This window comes from Pecten maximus, chromosome 19 (genome assembly GCF_902652985.1).
Source record: "Pecten maximus chromosome 19, xPecMax1.1, whole genome shotgun sequence".
Lineage (NCBI taxonomy): Eukaryota > Metazoa > Mollusca > Bivalvia > Pectinida > Pectinidae > Pecten > Pecten maximus.
The window spans coordinates 26,591,663-26,614,234 of NC_047033.1; the positions used below are offsets into that span (position 1 = coordinate 26,591,663).

The following is a 22,572-nucleotide window of genomic DNA, read 5'->3' on the forward strand; positions in this document are numbered from 1 at the left end:
CAACCGATCGATTGAGCTGATCGTGAGGAGCGCGCATTGCATAGTATTAAATCGCTAAAAAATATGGTTCCACATTAAACAAATATATATATTCGCAATAATAAACGACAATTATAAACTCCATTTCGTGTTTATTAACTCCTTACACAATATTTTACCCATTATTTATATAAACAGTGTAGCTTGCTATAGATATAATAATAACACGTAGTCCGTCTGGTATTACTTCGCCCATGCCAAAGCGACTGATGGAGCAGACGACAACAATGCGCCTGGGGGCAATGAGGGAGTTCGAGAGTAACAACTCTCAAATCTGGAAAGTGGTCCCGCAAAATTTTACATTTTCACTACAAAATCTAAAATTTTCACTGACAAACAATATCTTTTCTCTACAAAACCCTTTATTTTACTGAAAAATCTTATATTTTCACTGTTCATCACTACAAAAAATATATGAATTATCAGTTTGGTATTTTTTCATAACTCACACACAGATGCAATAAAGAGTATCTGTTGTAAATAGTTTATGCCATGGTGATTTTTACAAACATCGATATTTTTCGTTCACAGAGGGTTAATGTTATTGCTGAAAAAGTACGGCGGCTTTAATGACTCAAAATTTATTTTTCTTTTACATACATGCAAGATAATTGTATTTTACAAACTCTCTTTTACAAGATAATTGTATTTTACAAATACGTTAACTGCAGTTCATGCTTCTTTGATACTCATTGCAAGTATTATCGGTAATCGATAATGTCGTTCAATTACTCTATGTTTGAAATCCAAGGCCAGGTCAATATTTTTGTTTTCATCTTAATCGTTGCAACATCTGATATAGTCAAAATTGCAATGTCGCCTCTATTATGTGTACTTAATATGTGAAGGACTGGGCCAATCATAGTTTCGGTGTTCTCAACCATCATGAGCAAAATCACACAAGACTGAGATTCAAACTACACCACAAGCTTCATTCTGGGACTTTTCTGTGATTCAAACTACACCAAAACGCTTACTTCTGGGACTTTATAGTGATTCAAACTACACCACAAGCTTCCTTCTGGGACTTTACAGTGATTCAAACTACACCACAACGCTTACTTCTTGGACTTTACAGTGATTCGAACTACACCACAACGTTTCTTTCTGTGACTTTATAATAACAAACACTACACCACATTCGTTTAAGATTTTACAGTGATTCAACCTACACCACAACGCTTACTTCTGGGATTTTACAGTGATTCAACCTACACCACAACGCTTCCTTCTGAGACTTTACAGTGATTCAACCTACACCACAACGCTTCCTTCTGAGATTTTACAGTGATTCAACCTACACCACAACGCTTACTTCTGGTATTTTACAGTGATTCAACCTACACCACAACGCTTACTTCTGGGACTTTACAGTGATTCAACCTACACCACAACGCTTCCTTCTGGGATTTTACAGTGATTCAACCTACACCACAACGCTTCCTTCTGAGACTTTACAGTGATTCAACCTACACCACAACGCTTCCTTCTGAGATTTTACAGTGATTCAACCTACACCACAACGCTTCCTTCTGAGATTTTACAGTGATTCAACCTACACCACAACGCTTACTTCTGGGACTTTACAGTGATTCAACCTACACCACAACGCTTCCTTTTGGGATTTTACAATGATTCAACCTACACCACAACGCTTACTTCTGAGACTTTTCAGTGATTCAACCTACACCACAACGTTTCTTTCTGCGACTTTATAGTAACAACCACTACATCACATCCGTTTAAGATTTTACAGTGATTCAACCTACACCACAACGCTTCCTTCTGAGACTTTTCAGTGATTCAAACTACACCACAACGCTTCTTTCTGTGACTTTATAGTAACAAACACTACATCACATCCGTTTGAGATTTTACAGTGATTCAAACTACACCACAACGCTTCCTTCTGAGATTTTACAGTGATTTAACCTACACCACAACGTTTACTTCTGGGATTTTACAGTGATTCAACCTACACCACAACGCTTCCTTCTGAGACTTTACAGTGATTCAACCTACACCACAACGCTTCCTTCTGAGATTTTACAGTAACAAACACTACATCACACCGCTTCGGTTTGAGACTGTATAGTGATTAAAATTACACCACAATGCTTCCGTCTGATCTGAGACTTTACAGTAAAAACTACACCACTCTGCTGGTTTCGTGGAGCAATCTACATCTACGAGGGCTCAACCACTAAATAGATTTAGTAAACATAGTCCAGTATATTGCAATCTTCAAACAAAACTAAACGTGTGCACATTGTGATGAGAAATGACCTGTGATATGTGGTTATAGTCACGCGGTGAAGTAAAGGTTGATGTGGTTTCTATGTTACTTTATTTTATTAATTTATTTTCTTTCTTGTATCAACATAATGCTATGAGAGTAAAGGCTCTGCTTTAAAATCTGTCTGACCTTTTAGATGCAGACGTAATAGATCAGACTGATTTAGTGTAGAATTTAACAATACACAACATATCACAGGCCTCTTTACGCATTATACTATGTTTATCGATTTTCAGGTAACGTGATTGTATCTGTGACATCTACAAGGGTTTTCCCACTAATCCCAGCGTCTTCCTCGGGGACAAATGCCATGGTTACTTTAAATGTAGCACCAGACACCAATACCATTCCAATACTAGAATTCGGCTTCATAGCAGTCGCTACAGATAACGAAGGTAAGCATATTGCAAAATAAATATAAATAACGCATAGCGGCAAAAGTAACTAGGGTAAACATAACGTGTAGTGACACCAGTAACTAGGGTAAACATAACGCCTAGTGACGCTAGTAAATAAAGTAAACAAAGCGCCTTGTGACCGAAGTAAATAAGGTAAACACAACGCCTATTGACAGCAGTAACTAAGATAAATAAGATATTTAGTGACAGTAATGTAAATAATGAACACAACTCCTAATTACCGTAGAAGTTAATACAACGCATAGTGAAGGCAGCAAATAAGGTAAACACATCACCTAGTGACGGCAGTAGATAAGGTAAACACAGCGCAGTGAATGTAGTAACTAAGGTAATCATAAAGCCTAGTGCCGGTAATACAACACTATTGAAAATGTTCGGTAAGACATAGGTTATAAACAATTGACATAATTGCTATATTTAGCACATGTAGGGTATCAATACATATAATACAAATCTAGGTTTGGGAATTGTACCTCCGGTGCTACCCATGATAATTGATAAAATACCTGATGATTAATATTAGAACAGAGTTAAGCTACAGAGAAAAGATATGTATGACACTTTATGACAAGCGGGTAAAAACAGTTTACATTATGGACTAAAGATAATATTTTGTCACATTTCAACAGTGAGATATGTTAACAGCTCACTCATCATATACTGTTTAATGATGCTTATATGACATGTTGGTCGCTGTCAATTCAATGCAATTTGTTTAATAACTGTCGGCCATATTGCTCAGTAGGTAAACACAACGGCCAGTGACAGTAGGAACTATATTGATCACAATGCCATGTGCCATAAATAAATAAGGTAAACACAACTTCAGCATCTTCCATTAGTTTGCTTCTATCGACACTGGAAGTGTAGCATCCATTTGAACATTGAAGTTTACTTTAGTCAATATTCAATTGAACTAGTGTTTGTATACATTCGGCTTTTGTCTATTAATGTTAATGCTGTATTAGATGTATGTGTAACTGAATCTCCTTCAGACTGTCAAGGAAAAAACGGGCAAACAATTGAATTGGAAAATGGTGACGAATTAGCTATTTCATCAGGAAACTTTCCTTCCTTCTATGATAATTCGTAAGTGTGAAAATATAATTAGAAAACACCACTTTAATCGATTCCATTGAAAGATAGTGAGCAATGTCCGTGTATTGAAGTCAGTTATGTCTGTGTTTTGTAGTGAGTCATGTCTGTGTATTACAGTAAGTCATTTCCGTTTATTGTAGTGAGTCATGTTTGTGTATTGTAGTGAGTCATGTCTGTGTATTGTAGTGAGTCATGTCTGTGTATTGTAGTGAGTCATGTCGGCGAATTGTAGTGAGTCATGTCTGTATTGTAGTGAGTCGTGTCTGTGTATAGTAGTGAAACATGTCTGTGTATTGCAGTGAGTCATGTCCGTGTATTGTAGTAAGTCATGTCCGTGTATTGTAGTGAGTCATGTCTGTGTACTGTAGTGAGTCATGTCTGTGTATTGTAGTGAGTCATTTCCGTGTATTGTAGTGAGTCGTGTCTGTGTATTGTAGTGAGTCATGTCCGTGTATTGTAGTGAGTCATGTCTGTGTACTGTAGTGAGTCATGTATGTGTATTATAGTGAGTCATGTCTGTGTACTGTAGTGAGTCATGTCTGTGTATTGTAGTGAGTCATTTCCGTGTATTGTAGTGAGTCGTGTCTGTGTATTGTAGTGAGTCATGTCCGTGTATTGTAGTGAGTCATGTCTGTGTACTGTAGTGAGTCATGTCTGTGTATTATAGTGAGTCATGTCTGTGTACTGTAGTGAGTCATGTCTGTGTATTGTAGAGAGTCATTTCCGTGTATTGTAGTGAGTCGTGTCTGTGTATTGTAGTGAGTCATGTCCGTGTATTGTAGTGAGTCATGTCTGTGTACTGTAGTGAGTCATGTATGTGTATTATAGTGAGTCATGTCTGTGTACTGTAGTGAGTCATGTTCGTGTATTGTAGTCAGCAATGTCTGTATTGTAGTAAGTCATGTGTGTGTATTTTAGTGAGTAGTGTCTGTGTGTTGTAGAGAATCATGCACATGTATTGTAGTCAGGTATGTCTGTATTGTAGTGAGTCATGTCTGTGTATTGTAGTGAATGATGTAAATGTATTGTAATGAGTCATATCTGTATTGTAGTGAGTCATGTCCGTGTATTGTAGTGAGTCATGTCCGTTCATTGTAGTCAGCCTTTTGTGTGTATTGTAGTGAGTCATGTACATGTGTTGTAGTAAGTTATGTGTGTATTGTAGTGAATCATGAATGTTTATTGTAGTCAGTCATGTCTGTGTATTGTGACCAGTAATGTTTTTTTCTTATATTTTACAGCCAAGATTGTTCTTTCACTGTCACTCCCAAAAACGGAGGAACTCTCTCTCTGGTCGTTGTTTACATGTCAACTGAGAACATTTGTTTTGACGCCGATCCAGTAACGTTGACATTTGGTATACTTGTTTCGATATCTTTCCCATTTTAATCGCTATTTACAAGATTAGATTTTCATCTTATGCCTATAATGGCCTGTAAGAAGTTGAACGTGAACTTAAAAATATCGCTTTGGCATTTCGTCTACATTATACAAAAGTCCGAAAGGCTTAATCTTTTCGCAAAATAAAACTTGGTGTAGACTTTTTTATAGGCATTCATCCAAATTTCATTTTGCCTCAAGTCTTAAATAAAAGAGATATAATGACTCAGGAAAGGGTATTCGACTGGTGAGGGCAATCAAATGAGTTGTAACATTTACATTCAATATATGAAGTAGTTGCTTCCCTTCGTCAATTATTGAGAAGCTTTTCTACTTGTGAACCTGGTATTACATCAACCAATATTGTTACAGACCGAATAGCAATACACTTGATTTTTCCATTACTGAGAAATTGGTCTGATCATGATTTTAACATACGTTTTAGTGACATTCAACAACTATCAATGTCATTCATATTATCAAACCCTATAGCCTATTACTTGAGGATGATATTTACTAAATATCGATACCTTGAGTTACTTGGTTATTGAGAAGAATTTCACAAAATACCTCATTTCATTTGAAATATGCCGAAAACCGGAAATATATCTTTGATTGTCATTCTTGTGCACACACAGGATCGCTAATCGCCCCTAGAATGCTATAGCCAAAACTCAATACAATGGGCAAGTTTGTTATTGAGATTGAACGTTTTTAATATTTTTGCATAACTGACACGAGTGACCTTCACTATAAGTTAAGGTTTTCATTTTATTAAGCTTTATAGCCCCTATTTAGGGCATGCTATTCCATAAATATCAAGACATTCAGTCATAGCGGCAATATCAGATTTTTGACCGACTGGAAAATACAATACAAATATACAAGTAAGGTTATTATTAGAATATTTTTTAACGATCAAAAGACAGAGACGCCACAAAACGGCAGAAGGTCATTTACATCATAGCTTCAAATCAAATTCATTTTTATGAATTAATATCTGTGTCAAAAGTGGCATAATCTTTATTTTGTGTCTGATAGATAACGAAGATCCAGTCAAGCAATGTGGTACAGGATTCCATCAACTAGAGAGAAACAACATCCAATTCAAGGTTGTGGTTGACTTCGTGGCAGACTCTAGTGTAAACGCACCAGGCTGGTTGATGCATTTCATTCAAAAAAGTAAGCATGCATTGGCAATATATCATCATGTAATGTACTGACAATATAACGCCCTGTACTGACATTATAATGCCCTTAACCGACACTTTAACGTCCTGTACCGACACTATAACGTACTGTACTAACACTACCACGTCCTTCACTGACACTAAAACTTCGTGTTCTGAAGCTAAAACGCCCGACACTGAGGATAAACCATGCTGACATTATACTAACGTCCTGTGCTGACATTATACAACGACTTGTACTGGCAGTATACAGCTTCCTGTACTGACATTATATAGCGTCCTTTACTGACATTATATAGTATCCTGTACTGACATTATATAGCGGCCTGTAATGATATTATATAGCGTCCTGTACTGACATTATATAGCGTCCTGTACTGACATTATATAGCACCCTGTACTGACATTATATAGCGTCCTGTACTGACATTATATAGCATCCTGTACTGACATTATATAGCGTCCTGTACTGACAGTATATATCGTCCTGTACTGACATTGTATAGCATCCTGTACTGACATAATATAGCGTCCTGTACTGACATTATATAGCGTAATATACTATGAACATTTTTAGCATTCTACTGACATTTTATAGTGTCTTCTACTGACATTCTATACCGTCCTGAGCTGACAACATGACGTATTGTACTTAAACTGTATAATTCATTATTGACAATATCAAGCTTTTCACTGACAATATAACTTGCTGTACTGACACAGAAACATCCTGTCATGTTAATGCGGTTTATGGAACTAAATGGGCGCATACGAGCAAAGGCCTTACGGAACAGTTTTGTAAAACTATTTGATGAAAACCGCTAAGCAAGCGACTGTGTATTAGCTATCGTGCTGAAAAAACTGTGAGACAGCCATATTGGGTTTTGACGGTTCACGTTGTCTTGGCCTTTATATCAATCATATCCCATAGAACCGCCCTTTTGTATTCTTGCAACAAAATCTCCATTTGCCTCTTTCAGATGATAATGACTGTCAGAATGGAAACATTGTCTGTTCAGAAAATGCGGACTGTACAAACATAGGAGGTTCTTTTTCTTGCGTATGCAAAGACGGTTTCTTTGGCGATGGCTTGACCTGTTTAGGTGAGATTTATTAATTGGTTTTCGTTAAATATTCACCTGATTGCCGTTAAGTTCAAAAGCCAACATACCGCTATAACATTTCGCCATTCCTATATTTATCTGCAATACCCTTTATTCACATGACAGCGATATCATTTCATACTCTTTCATATCTAAAACAGCAACATCGTATTAAGAGAAAATATCATGTAGACAGTAATACTGATAAACCTATATGTACAGTAATCCAGGCATATCCGTTAATTATGGACCAGAGACGTCTAATATCATAAAAAAAAATCATGAAAGGACGCCAACAAAAATAAAACGAAATATCGAGGGCGTCCAACCAGTTAGGAATTCTTTTTATGATCTCTGATCCAAGCGTATCATGTAGCGAACACATTCTAGTTGTCAAAACAAACTGGGTTTTTTTCTTTTATCGAACTGGTGAACTATAGAACGGACAATCTGCCAATCTGGCTAATAAATTGAGGGTACTATAAGGCGTTCCTCTTGGCATTATAAAGATGGCGCGAAATCGAACGCAATTATATTGTGACGTCATTGTTACTGTTGTAATTAACGAAGACGAGGAGAACGGCTCTGACAGACCCGCTTTTGCTGTATATAGAAATGTGTATAGAAGTGTGATGTACTAAAGAGGTAATTATATTATTTGAGGGCACTATAATCTGATAGCATTGTCTCGATATTGAATAGTAAACTCGATTCCGTTCGGGACCTGTGTCATCCTTCGATAACATTATCATACAATAGTGCTTTCAACATAAGGCAATAATATATAAATAGCTATTAACTGTAGCTAAACAAACAACTCATGCATTTACAACACTACATTTCCTCTTTTTCTCAGATTAAATTGATCATTGTTCTTTATCCCTTCATTAATTATTGTCTGCGAATAAAACTATTGTTGTGTCATGACTTCACAACTTTATCCGTGTGTGGCCACCAGGCTTTTGGGTGGAGTTGTTGTTTGGTCTTCACAATGCCTAAATGTTCTTGATGTTCAATAGGTAATTAATACTTTCAGATGAAAATGAATGTCAAAATGGAAACAATGGCTGTTCGGAAAATGCGGACTGTACAAACACAGAGGGCTCATTTTCTTGTGAATGCAAAGAAGGCTTCTCTGGTGACGGTGTAACCTGTTCATGTGAGTTACGGTTAAACCATTTTTTTTTTTGTTTTATATTGTTTTTGTAAATCGCTCAATATGGACTCAAGACGTCCAATATCATAAAACTACGCATACACAAAAGAATAGCCAAATCGAGGGCGCCCACCCAGGAACTACTCTTTAGGATCCCAGATACATACGTATTATGTACCATGTACGTGTTAGTTGTCAAAGCAGACAAACGGATGACAAAGTATCATCCCATTCTCAAAATATGGCAATAATATTAAAATAGCTATTCTCCATAGCTAAACTAATAATTATGCATTTAAAACACTACATCTCCCCTTTTCCTAAGATTAAACTTATCATTATTCTTGATATCTTCATAAATTATTGTCTGTCTATAAAACTATTGTTGATAACTAAGGAACTGATGTGCAGCAGCAGGATACGATGTTATGACGCGTCTGTTTTCCACTCAATTTTCTAAATGATACTGTTTAAACTTTTTCCGTTTTAACCGAACATTATCTGATGTTGCTGAACCTTGTGATTCATGTCTACAAATAATATTATCGAGTATCCACCACTTTTTCGGTCGACGTGTCCTTTGTTATCTCGAGCTGTAATATTCGACCACAACGAGAACCCGGTATGAAGTTGTTGTTTGGTTGTCACAATACCTAAATGTCCTTGGTGATACAAATTTAATACTCCACAGTCTTAATATTTGGTATACAATATGTCCCACCATCGTGCTTTTAAACAGCTTCTGATAAGATTTTGGGACCGCTTCCGCATCGCTAGTAGACAACGCACCAAGAGCTTCTTCCCTTGCTACAAACTGGTAATAATAATCTACTCTTTAAAACTCTACAGTACAGTAACACATTCCACTTTGCTAGCGTTAGTTACCACTATGTGTCTTCAAATCAAGTACGCATATCCCTTTGCTTCTGCCTAAGTTAGACTCTCCTTCAGTTTTTGAAACTGTCCTGTTGTTTCTTCTCACATGTAAATGTCACTCCGACTCAAAGTTCCTGATATTGTTACTAAATAGGGTCTGAGAAACCTTCGAATAGGAAGTGAAGTAGGCGTTTGTGCCTCAACAACTGCCCCTAGACACGCCCTGGTGTAGGTCTTATTCAATTTCTTGACAAGATGTGTCGCATGAACGACATTGTATTCATTCCAAGTTGACACTTCTCAATATTGTATGCAAGACCTCATTCATTTGTTCTATCCAGCGCTTCCCTTAGCGTCATATCATGTTCGTTGTCCAGCTATGACAATTTCAACAAGTATGTTTTGAACATCTTCACAGGAAACTTGTATATTGACCTACTTTTATTTTTTCAATACCTGAGTTGATCTCAAACATTGAACATTTATATATGTATAACCAGAGCTCATTATGGTGATATCCATAACTCAGTTCCAGTTTTCCAAACAATTGTCAGCTATTCATGCTATACATGATTTCATTTTTAGTTGGAATTGGATGTCAACAGGTAGACGAATGACCAATATAGCTAACACATGACAAATACTTGGTTTACCCCGGACAACGTTGTGTTTACCTTCTAAATGATATATTAGGCTTTTAAATCTGCAATCTTATCATTTATTCTTTGACACAAGATGTATTGTAATCTACATATGAGCTGGGCTACTTTTTGTCAGTGTGTAATGCGAACATATAATCCTTGCGTTTTTCTATTCCGTCAACATCTCTGTATATTCGTCACATTTTCACAGAGTTTACACCAGTTCTAAATATCCCAAGTTTAGTGGCAGTGTGTTTTTTCTTAAGTGCTGGTCCAGATCTATTCATTGCATGAATGTCGGTATCAACATTAGCAAACCCTTTTCCTCATACTGTACGTAAATAATTTCTTGTTGGTTTTCTCTTTAGTGCACTGGATATGGTTTCTTTCATTTCCTCACATGTCTCTATCAGTGATGCTTACCGTTGCACCACTGTCTATAATAAAGTCCACTTCCCTTCTGTCTACCTCCATTTGAACACATTCTAAGGGCCTGGACCTTTGTGTGACCTTGACTGCATATCCATCTTCTCACTTTGTGTCACGCATGATGTCCGATGCGACTGTACCAACTTACCCTTATATTTCACAGCTGTGCGCGTTTTTACTATTGGTGCTGCTTATTTTTTAAAACTTCATAGGGTTGTATCCCCTTACTTTGGTTTTCAAAAATTCATAGCTCCTTCTTCCCTTTGGCATTGAAGGATTTTTCCTCATCATCTTTCATCGCATTCACATAATTGGGACTGTCCTTAAAGACTGTCATTCAAGGCTTGTTTGCTTTCCTCGTGATAAGTAATGATCTTCAAAGGACGAATCAAATCATTAGATTTAACTAGAAACCTTGTGTTTTTACAGAGACCGCTAGCTCTTTATGCTTAATGCAGCATGAATTGTCTCGTTTTAACGCGATAGTTATCTCTTCTTTGAAACCGAAATACATTGGATACGAATCGACAAGGTATTCAACGACTTCTCCTCTCTGTAAGGGAAGACAGAATTGACATTGTTAAGGAGAAACTTTCATGTTGTCAGCAAAGTCCATAAACGGGTACCACTACCCTCCCATTTCCCAGGCAAATCCGGATGTGTTCTGCGAGTATCTTGTCTCGTGACGTTGAACTGTTTCAGCTGTATTTTTTTTTACTGCACAAGTTAAAAATTCCCCTTGTCAATGGAAGTATAATTCCGGAAAAATACCCAAAACAAAGACATATTCATCATTTATTTGGGCGAGTTTATATTTCTACCATGACTACCGTAAAGAGCTTTTTAGAGTGACTTCTTATAAATCACGACACTATCATTCAGATTTTTATATTATCATTCTAGTTCGTAGTTTAGCTCATTGCTTGGCTGTTATTAATGAAATAAAATTGACAAAATAAAATAATTTTTTCAACTATTTTAATTAATTAATTAAGTTTTTTGTTAAAATACTCAGGTATTTGCAAATACTATGACGCAGGGGAAGGGAGAAAACGTACACAGGCCAGACAGCAGGGGAAAATGTATGTCGGCCACTAAAAAAAAGAATGATGGTCGGTGATAGCAGAATAGGGAAACTATCATATTCTACCACTATCGCCGGGACGGAATGATCAAATCTTTCTCTGATCTTCTGAAAAGAACAGTTTCTTATTGATTGCATAAGCCGGGAGTTGTTAAATGATAGATTGTCTCGACAAGCTTTTGCTTCCTGCCAATAGTCAGACATTCTTAGGTACCACTTTCTTTTCTAGTACAGTGGCTAGGTCATCACTGCCGAAAATGACAGTCACCAACCGATTGTAAAACTTTTATTATGCACATTTTTTTTCATAGCTATGGAATTTATTTATTTTTCGTTGTTTTTTTTTCTTCTAACATTTCAGTTGGGTGTCTATATCCTAGTAATATCAAACGTTGAATCAATCACCTGAGAAAATAAAATAATATAAGGTAACGCCGTATTTAATATACATCCATTTGGTATATTACATCTTTTCAGGCAGACACCTATTTCTGTGCTGTTATATTTTATACTTATGCCTTAGCGTTAAGTTGGAAAATATAATCTGTGATACTATTCTCCTGTGATCTTTTCATGTTTGTATTAAGATTTTTTTTGTTTTTTTTATGATAACCAGGATAATACAGTTGTTTATTTTGCATTTTTTTTTTATATATATTACAAACTGCGCTAATGAAATGTACGTTTATTATCCAGATTTAGCTCACAGTATCAATTAACATATGGGTATAGTTTATTGCGCAAATGAAGGCCTGAATCAGATGCAGTCATATCGGCAATAATGTATAATTAATCCCACTTAAGGCTTTAGCAAAGCGTAATATCATTTCAGATGTAATGAGAAAATTGGAAACTTTCGTTTCGGTTAAAATGTTGTTATATGAACAACTTATTGACCTCGCGAACAATCCATAATTGATAAGTAAGAACGAAATAGCACTATAGTAGATTATTAAATTGCTGTTCATCTGAAACTTTCCTCGACAAATTCATCCATCAATACAGTGTATTAGAGTACTTAAATCCCTAGTGAGATGATTGTAATGCTTTCCATGACATTCTCATTGCCGACGATGATTTTTTTCAGATGTGTGCGATCCAAACCCATGTCAAGGAAAGAAATGGCGTCGCAATTGCAACATATGCCCCCGTGATGCATGTAACAATTGTGAAAGTTGGTCGGATATATACCAGAACAGATATTGTAAACGTAAGAACATTTTTATTGCATTTTTGCCACTGCAATATATAAAAAAAAATTTCGCTACAACGATGAGCAGTGAAATTATAAGATTTTCCAGTGAAAATATAAGATTTTGCAGTAAAAATATAAGCTTTTGCAGTGATAATATTAGTTTTCCGTTTTTGACCAATCAGAACGGACCTGTGTATTCACCTCGTTGAAACTTGCCTATTTTTCTAATCGGAGCGGAGAAAGACAAATTGGTTATTTTCCTGTAGTTCTAAATGTTTAGACTAGTTATTGACAAAATACTCACTTGAAGTAAGCTATTCATGCATAGATTCTCCTAAAGCAGCAGAAAACGCTTAAATTGTGTTGATCAGTCCTTTCACAATGGCGCCGTCACGTTGACGTGGAGTAACGTCACAAAGAGATGACATCATTATTGATTCCCGCACTTTTGGCTATTAATTTTTTCGATGTTTTTGATTTTCTTTTTAAGTTGATGAAATGCAATAAAAGGGAAATTAAATGTTTTCCCGTTGAATATAACATATATTTCACAAGTATGACAGAATATCGATATTCAATATCCTATATTTATATTTACTAGTGATGTGACACCTAAAGGAGTGTCACAGAAAGAATGAAGTATAGTTGTCACGATTGCTCAGTTCCAGCACAGTTTTCAGCAAAACCGCTCAATTTCGACCACGCAGAGGCTAGGAATTAGCGCTCATTTTGTTTGAATGTGAAAGTGTGACAAGAGAAACTGGTACCCAATGGTGTACCTACATATCAAATTTCATCAAAATCGGACAATATACTAATCCGGACCAATAAGAGACCTCGAAAATGGCGGCCATTTTGTTAAATTCATAAGTGAGGTTAAAAGAGTGACCGGTGTTCATAGATGTACTTTTGTCCTAAATTTCATCAAAATCAGACAATATCGAAATTTGAACCAATCAGAGGCCAGAAAATGGCGATACATTGTTAAAATGTATAAATGAGGTTATGTGAGGGACTGGTATTCCATAATGTACAGACCCGTGTACGTTCGCAGTTCCGATTTAAGCGTAGCGTTTCCGTAGCATTACCGTACCATTTCCGTAGCATTACCGTAGAATAACCGTACCATTTCCGTAGCATTTCCGTAGCATTACCGTACCATTTCCGTACCATTTCCGTACCGTTTGCGTCCACTCACCGTAGCATTACCGTAGCATTTGCGTTTATCTATTTTCACTCACAGACCGTCTCATAACCGTTCGGTAGAAAAAATTGCGGAATGTATTTTTTATCGAAACGAAATTTAGTTAAATATACTTACCGAACGTCAAAAAAGAAATGTAGCGACAGCAAATAATTTTATACATGTAAGGAGGTGAGAATTACATAGATACGGCTATAAATCTGTCTGTATCTTTGTATAGAAAAAATAACACTCTCACAAAAAACAAGTCAAGTCACATGGTCCATCGATCTTAGTGTAATAAAAAATGGCGGATCCTAGTAGTAGTCGACGCATTACGATGGAAACCAAGATGAAGATCGTGTTAAATAAACAATATTACCTTTACTGTGCCATAGTCTAACCTTTAAAACAGTTTCATATAATATGCACTGGTCAGGCTACATGTATAGGGTACAAATGCTCCAGACAGTATCACACAGGTAAACTAGGGTAGTTAGACTTAATTGTCAGCAATGATACAAACAACACAGCATGTTGTATACAGGTAAACTAAAGGTAAGGTATTTTGTGGACCAAGTGATACTAGGTGTGAAAGGTAGAACAATAAGAGATAACTATAGCCTACAGGTAAGGCTATAGACTGATTCATAAAACGTACAACTTTAATGAGAATGTCATCGTGATCTTTGGAGTTATTCATTATTTATTTCAATTTTAAAACCCAAAGGTCTAATCACAGAATTGATAACAAATTGATAAAATCACAGACGTATATATTACATGTGATATATATATATATATATGTCTCTGATAAAGTATAACAAGGGTAAATTAATTACATAGTAAGAGCAAATACGGTATATAAAGTGCATACACGTGTGAAATAGAACTGATGTCCAAAATAGAAATCATCCAGACAATCAAGTAAGTCTTGTTATGAACAGTAAACAAGAGACCTAATTCTGAAAACAAATCTTCGTTCGACATAAATCTCTCAAGTGAAACGTTAAAAAACTGTCGGGAACATGACGAAGGTAGTTAAAATTAATTAGGACTCTTTTAAGAACATTACAATTTCTTACAATAATCCAGCATTTACAGGGATAAAGCAAGGTTGAGATACTCGACCTAGTCAAAAAAAAGATGTGGAACTAAAAAGTAGTATCTTGTAAAAGTTCGATCAAGCAGACTATGTACAGATTTGAATAAAAATATATGTATTAATGCCTTCATACCAGACTAGGTAAGTTGAATTGTGTACAAATTTACATGTAATATAGACTATTATCGTTTAATTTTGATTTAAAACATAGAAATAAAAAAAATAATAAAATAAAAAATAAAACCTGTACAACTTCAATCTGGTGTACGAGTGTTTCTTGCTATGGTGACCATATTTCAGAGCAGTAATCTAACTGACTGCACTAATGTACAGAGAGCGAATAACATTTTGAAAATCCAAATACGTAGATTGGCATGACCTTACCAACCACTTATCTAACATGAAATAAAAAGTTAAGATTCGGAGTGACCCATACACCCAAGTCTTTAGCATGTGTTTCTTTCTTTAGAGATTCCTCACCCAAGCTGTCGGGATACTCAGTTGTATATCTTTTGTTGCTAAACGTTATATAACAATATTTTTTTTTATATAAAACGTACATTTTAAAGTTTTACACCCGTCGTAGACTCTGTCAATATCGGATAGGAGTCTTAAATATAACGTGCTGCTTTACAAAATTTACCATCATCGGCAAAAAGGAAAGTTTTGAAAAAAAAATGTAAAAGAGAGGGTGAATCATTTGAGTCATCATTTTATAAGTCATATTCAATTTGACATTTTTATATTTTCTCTCATGAAAGTAAGAACAGGCTACTGCTATATTTTAAACTCACTCAGGTGTAAAATTTGACATGTTGGCCTGGTAATACAGGTAAATTTCTATATGTTCGGATACCAGATACTCGCAACCGAGATCGCCCGAGTGTACAGGGTTCAAAAAAAAGACCTCAAATGTAGGTGCCCTTTCTTCCGCTCCCAAATCGCTACAATAGCCGCAAAATCGCGGAAGTGGGATCTAATACATTACTGTCCTAAGGACGATAACGAGTTACGGCCCTGACTACACTGCCTTCTTTATTGACACAGTGTGTTAAGAAGACTTAGCCTAGGTGATTTAGGTTGACGTAAGTGTTAGGGTGGTTACAAGAGGAGCGTGGGCTTGAGACTGCCGTTTGCATTGTTTTAGTTGACTGTTTGTAAGTGTTTTTTTCGGGACTGAGTTGTGAATGGTATGAGACTACATGTGAGGGTTGTGTCAGGACTGTTGTGTGTTTTAATTGCCTTAGTTAGAGTTGGTTTAATACTGAGCGTGAACTAGGTAAAATGGAACCCCCTGTGTGATGTTTAGATCTTGATGTGGTTAAGATACTGAGCGTGAGTATTACGATGTTCAGTGAGAAGGAGCCATAATAGGACCCCGGGGGTTAATTGGGGACAGGTCACCTGGCCAGGTATACCATGTGCCAGACACAAAAGAGCTAGACTGATCAGCATCTTACAGGTAAGGTGTGATAGGATGCATGTCCTCAAGGCTGTAGGGTTGCATATTGCGCCCAGTTGGCCATTGGCAACAGGCCTTTCCCAGATGTTTGGCTTCAATGTAATGTACATGTAGCCTGGACATGTACATTTATTTGTACATGTCTCAAGATCTGTCGACAGAACATGCAATGTATAAATCATATAGATGATATGTACTGTAAAAGAAACTTTCAAGTTTCGAATAACAATGTAAAAGCCAAAACTTTAGTGAATTAACATTCAATAAAAATTTAAAATATTAATATTTTGTCCGACAAAATATTTACATGAAGTACATGTACACCTGAGTCAGCTATTATTAGGCCTCTGACACAAACTGATGTGTTTTAATAGCAGCATGTAAATGATTAAAATGATCGCATACAACATCAAAATTAATTTCAAATGTAGATTCTTCACTCTACACTGTTGAAGTCTTTATATATTGAAACAATGTATTACCTGGTTATGTCCTTTGTGACAATAAGTTTAAAAAAAAACAGTTGTGAACTAATTATCGTGCACTCCTCACTTCTCCTTGGGTGCAAAGGTTTACTGATTGTCACTCAACTGAAGGTTAGATCACAACACAAGTCCATTAATAAAGATTTTCAGAGTGTTATCCATTATCAAGTAAACACACATGTACAGAGTCCGCTCCATTGCAGACGTGTGATATACACGTATCTGATTGCACATGTACATTGTATATTCTTAAGTACATTGTATATGATTATTGATGTCTTGTTTTTAGTTTTTATCCCTCCCCTGCCAGAGTTTCCTCTGATCCGACATCAGACTTTTAAACAAATCGTCAATGCATACACACCAGTAATACGTACCAGTGATTGTTATGTACTTGACTTAATTGTCCCCCTAACCTGTTGCCATGGGTACTAATCCCCCTCCCCACCACCGTCAACTTCATCTGATGGCCATGGATATACACTTGATTAGGAGTCATCGGGCTCAGGTGTATAAGTCATCACCACACCTGGTCAGTTTCTCCTTTTTACAATTAGCCTTATAGGGGGTCTATTCATAGCCTGGTCAATCTGTGTTCAGAAATCTTGATCTGTTTACCTGTACCTAAATTAACACTTTGATACAAATTTTTCAATTCAATTAGTTGATTTCTTAAACCTTACGGTTTATCAGTACAAATGCAGTGAATAAATGCAGTGAAAATATAGATAAATACATAAAAACAAAACAATAAAGTTCGGACACACAGAGACAACGCATATGCGACCGCAGCGCTAGTGTAGAGAGTGATTTTATTTTAAAATTAAATGCTATCGTCTTTTGTTGTCGAGAATAATAAATTTTCCTAAATTTGAAAGATCCTTATATGACCTTAATATTTCCGGTTTATAAAAGTTGTACAGTTTTTTGCATACGGAGGTTTTCTATAGTAGTACAATTTGATAAAACGTTCTTCCACTTCCCGATACAACATTCACTCCATCAAACACCATTGCACTGTCGTTTCTACGTGTTCGCTTCGTCTAGGATCCGCTTTTTATAAGAACCAGATAATTTATTCAGAAACGGTCGATTATTTGTGAGCGTCAACCGTAGCATTTCCGTAGCATTACCGTAGCATTTCCGTAGCACTTCCGTAGCATTACCGTACCATTTCCGTACCATTTCCGTAGCATTACCGTACCATTTCCGTAGCACTTCCGTAGCATTACCGTACCATTTCCGTAGCACTTCCGTAGCGTTTGCGTTTAAGACGGAACAGCGAACGTACACGGGTCTGTACATACATATCAAATTTTATTAAAATCAGACAATTTCTTAAATTGGAAATGGCTGTCATTTTGTTAAAAAATAAAGTGAGGTACACCAAAGCAATCGCCACTAACCGGTATCCCATGATGTGCCTACAAACCAAATTTCATTATAATCAGACAGTATCTATAAATTTGGACCAATTTCCGCAAAAAGTGGGGATTAACTCGTTCAGGTGTAAATCTTCATTGGAGAGAGGCTCTTCCTTATATTAATCTTGGAAGAAAAGGTAAATAAATCACACTTGCGTGGGGAAAATCAATTTTTTGTAATCCCCAGTGGAACATAATATTACAAATGAGACAAGGAACTTTTGTTTTACTTTAGCCATTTAATTGAAACGATATCTCGAGACAACAACCATTGAATTCGAAGTCCATGTCGAGCTTATTCGGAAATGTCTATAACAATTTCTGTTCTTATTTGAAAATGTTTCGCCTTCTTATAATTAGTGTTTGGAATCATTTTAAAGTTCATGATCGATCGTCATCATTTCTTAAACGATCTATGTCCAATTATTGATCAATCAGGAATAGAAAGAAATATCTTCCAAAACATTGATATGAATAATTAATCAATAATCACTACATTGAAATTGATAATAAATTCAATATAATGACCAGATGAGCTATCCAAGATGACAAATTGGGGAATTAGCAAATTCTCAAATGTTTTAAGTGATTTTCAGCAATTAATTATGTAAATTAAGCTTAACCAAGCATAATAAATCATTTTATTCTTTTCAAATATTTTTTTTCAACCTCTTGTTAGGTTTCAGTGTACATCAGTTTGACCGGTTTCTGAAAATTAAGTGTCATCCCATACTCTTACATATTTTAAATGTAAATATATGGCATGTGGGCCTAAACATAGAAACATAAAACATAAAAAATTCTATAATACATGTATCAATAAGTTGAAATAGATTTAGATTCAAAAGATAAAAAAATAAACAACATGGTTCCCTACCCCCCAAAAAATAAATTTAACTTAGTGAAAACTTTTAGTATAAATCTGTCAGAATTGGTTTCATAAACATTGTTTTCTTTGAGAGATGTAAGCGACAGTTTAAAATATGTTGGTTTGGTATTTAAAGCAAATATATTTCAAAATTTACTATTTTCTTCGTGTGCAGAGGGCATTTTGAAGAAAAAAAATATTTTGTTAAATAGTGATAATAAGATATTCATAATTCTCTAATTTTGTCAAGTAGTTTCCTATAATACCTTTTGAAATCAGTTGAAATTGATTTATATTCAAAAGATGAAAAAAAAAGAAATACAACACAGTTCCACATCCTAAATCAGTAAATTAACTTAATGCAATATAACAATTGACAGAATTTTAGCAAAATTTGTCAGAACATGTTTCTCGCACACGGTTTTCTTTGGCACATGTAAGCATGATATTTGAAAATTTACTCATTTATGAAATTTCGAAGAAGAATGTTTTGAAAAATTGTGATAGCTTAAACCTGATAATTCATAAGTTGAAATTAATTTAATTTCAAAAGACAAAAAAATCAATGAAATCTTTCTTCGCCCAAAATAACTGAATATAACTTAATGCGACATAATAACTGACAATATTTTATTTAGCATAAATTCGTCAGAACAGCTTTCTTGCATATTATTTTCTTCGGTGCATGAAAGTGAAAGGTTTGAATATGTTGTATGGTATTTGAGGCAAATATATTTGAAAATTTACTTCATTTATTTATTAATGCAATTGATGATATTATTTGAGCCTGTCCTAAGAACCATCTTTAAAGGGCAGGTCAGAGAATTTTATTTCAAAATCTTAAGCATTCAAATATGATATCTCATTAAAAATTTAAGAAAACAAACTTCTTTTATTAAGTGTACACTATTCTGCTAGTGTGTGCTAACAGTACATGTACAGTAGTTCCTTGCAAATCCATGTGTTCTCGTAAGCTAGTGATATAATTCCCGAAACGTCGGTCTATTTATAGGAAAATACCCCATTCGAGTGGAAAAATACAGGGACGGACGGAAAAACAGTCTTTATTTAAAACACTATTGTGACTGTTCTGTTAAAGATTTAGAAAAACTAGACAGACCATTTTCTCAAGAAAACCTTTATCGACTGATATATGCATTATTTATGTTTATGAACATTTTTTACGGAATTTTGAGGCAGATTTAAACAGAAACGCTCAGTCGAAATGGCGATTTAGGCAAGTTTAACCCAAAATATCTCATAAAAACGAATTACTCAGGGATACCAGATACATCTAGACCCAGATCGAGACGAGTTTACAATGGTGCAAAATATCGAGCAAACAAATTGTATGAGCCATTTTTCCATCCCCAAATCGCTACAATAACCGGAAAAATGGCGAATTAGCTCCTACTATCATTGCGTTCCGTAAGGAACGATAACAGAGTTATCGTTACTTACTCCACTTCACTCTTAAACCTTTATTCCGTTTCATCAATTTGTATAGGATTATAAGACGTATATGATGAAGATATAATTCTTTTCGATCGAGGTAGTTATCATACTATCACAAAATTATACTTTACCAGCTTCTATAGCCACTTTAATGATTATAAGATTTTCGACATATATGGACCAACCAACCAATTGTTTTTCCATGGACTTTAGTGTTAACGTTTTGGAGTATATTATTAAAATTCTTGAATTCAATATGGCAATTGTTGTTTATAACGAAAGTTAAGGGTCTCATATAACCGTAATCAGAAAAAGGTTGGGTCCTTCAGCTTCAATTTTTTTCCAGCGTAGCCATTTTGAAAATGGGTGACATTTTTTATGGATAGTTTACCTATCAGGCTATCTATTTTCTTACTTCATAACATACTGGCCAATCAGTGGCTGCCAGACATTTTATCCCTGGCTCAACTTCCTATACACAGGGGATGTTTCAAAAATCTATTTTTTCAATTGGTTGGTTGTTCCCTATAACCTTGGTAACAATGTCAAACAGGACTGAACACATAATCCCAACTAAAAATATATGAAAATAAGGACGGAAAGATCTCAGGTTTATTTAGGTTATCTTTATTAATAAACAGCCCACGACCTACTCAAAATTCTGTATTTCCATGCAAAATTAAATCAGAAGTTTAGCCCAAACAATTAACTTTGATGTTGTAGCTTGTTGCAAAGGATGTAGTGGGAAATGCCGAAAAATCGGGAAAAGTGGGAAAAGGAAGTGCAGGCAATTCTACTGCTCAACGTGTACCGTCGACTCTTAGAGACCTCCAGCTGAACCACGCCATGTCCCTCGACCACGATATGCAATATTTCAATGCTTACGTTTTATTCATTTTACTAACTTTACATTATTTACTCCAAACTTTCATTGTTGATGAGCTCTCAAAAAAATATCGAAAGTATCATTTAATATATGGTAAGTCATTTTTGCTTGAACATTCTGTTAAAAGTACTGATATCCACAGTTTCGTTCATGTGTTAACGTCTAGGATTCTTAAAATCTTGTGTTAACGTTTAGAATTTTAATTGTACATATAATGCAACTTTACTGGTACTCGTTAGTGTTAACATGTATCACTAGTCGTCGCTCATACAGTTAAAAAAATTGACGTATAAAGTACAAATATATAGTTGTATGATCTTACAAAGATACACGAAGTATGGTGCGAGCACGAAATCTGCATTATTTGTGCTCGATCCCTCAACACACATATGTATACGTGCATTGTAGTAACAGGTGCAATAACTCCCTTAAAGAGGAAACTAGAAGAGGATTATTTTAATTGTAGTTTTTATATTTCAAATGATTTGTTTTATATCATAAGTCGTTAATCCCAATGAATCATATATCAATGCAAGAAAGAATTATAATCTTAGCAACGAATGTTCACGCGAAATAAATGGGCTAATATGGAGGAAGTTATGACATAACGAATTCATAAAAAAGGTATGTAGAATAGGCTTGGTAGATATTGGCAAGTCCGGTGGAAAGTGAACCCGGTCCCATAAATTTCAGGCTGGTGTTGCCCATTGAGTATGCAAAACAGAGTTGATCTACCTTAACACGTATCTTATTTACTAACACCACCATTCGGGCTTTCTTTAATGATAAAAAAAGTTA

At 35.4% G+C, this 22,572-nt stretch overlaps 1 protein-coding gene across 1 annotated transcript; it reads left to right on the forward strand.

The window, feature by feature from the left end:
- The first annotated feature begins 233 nt into the window (after positions 1-233).
- Positions 234-10,174, forward strand: LOC117317495 (fibrillin-1-like). Its single transcript, XM_033872307.1, has 6 exons — positions 234-297; positions 2,572-2,730; positions 6,274-6,414; positions 7,403-7,525; positions 8,562-8,684; positions 10,143-10,174. The coding sequence occupies exons 1-6, from the start codon at positions 234-236 to the stop codon at positions 10,172-10,174; spliced, it is 642 nt and encodes a 213-aa protein (XP_033728198.1).
- The last annotated feature ends 12,398 nt before the right edge of the window (positions 10,175-22,572 follow it).

Coding starts and splice junctions, on each gene's coding strand:
- LOC117317495 (XM_033872307.1), top strand. CDS start 234: ATGCCAAAGCGACTGATGGAGCAGACGACAACAATGCGCCTGGGGGCA. Junction 298..2,571: donor GGCAATGAGGGAGTTCGAGA/GTAACAACTCTC, acceptor ATCGATTTTCAG/GTAACGTGATTGTATCTGTG. Junction 6,415..7,402: donor GATGCATTTCATTCAAAAAA/GTAAGCATGCAT, acceptor TGCCTCTTTCAG/ATGATAATGACTGTCAGAAT.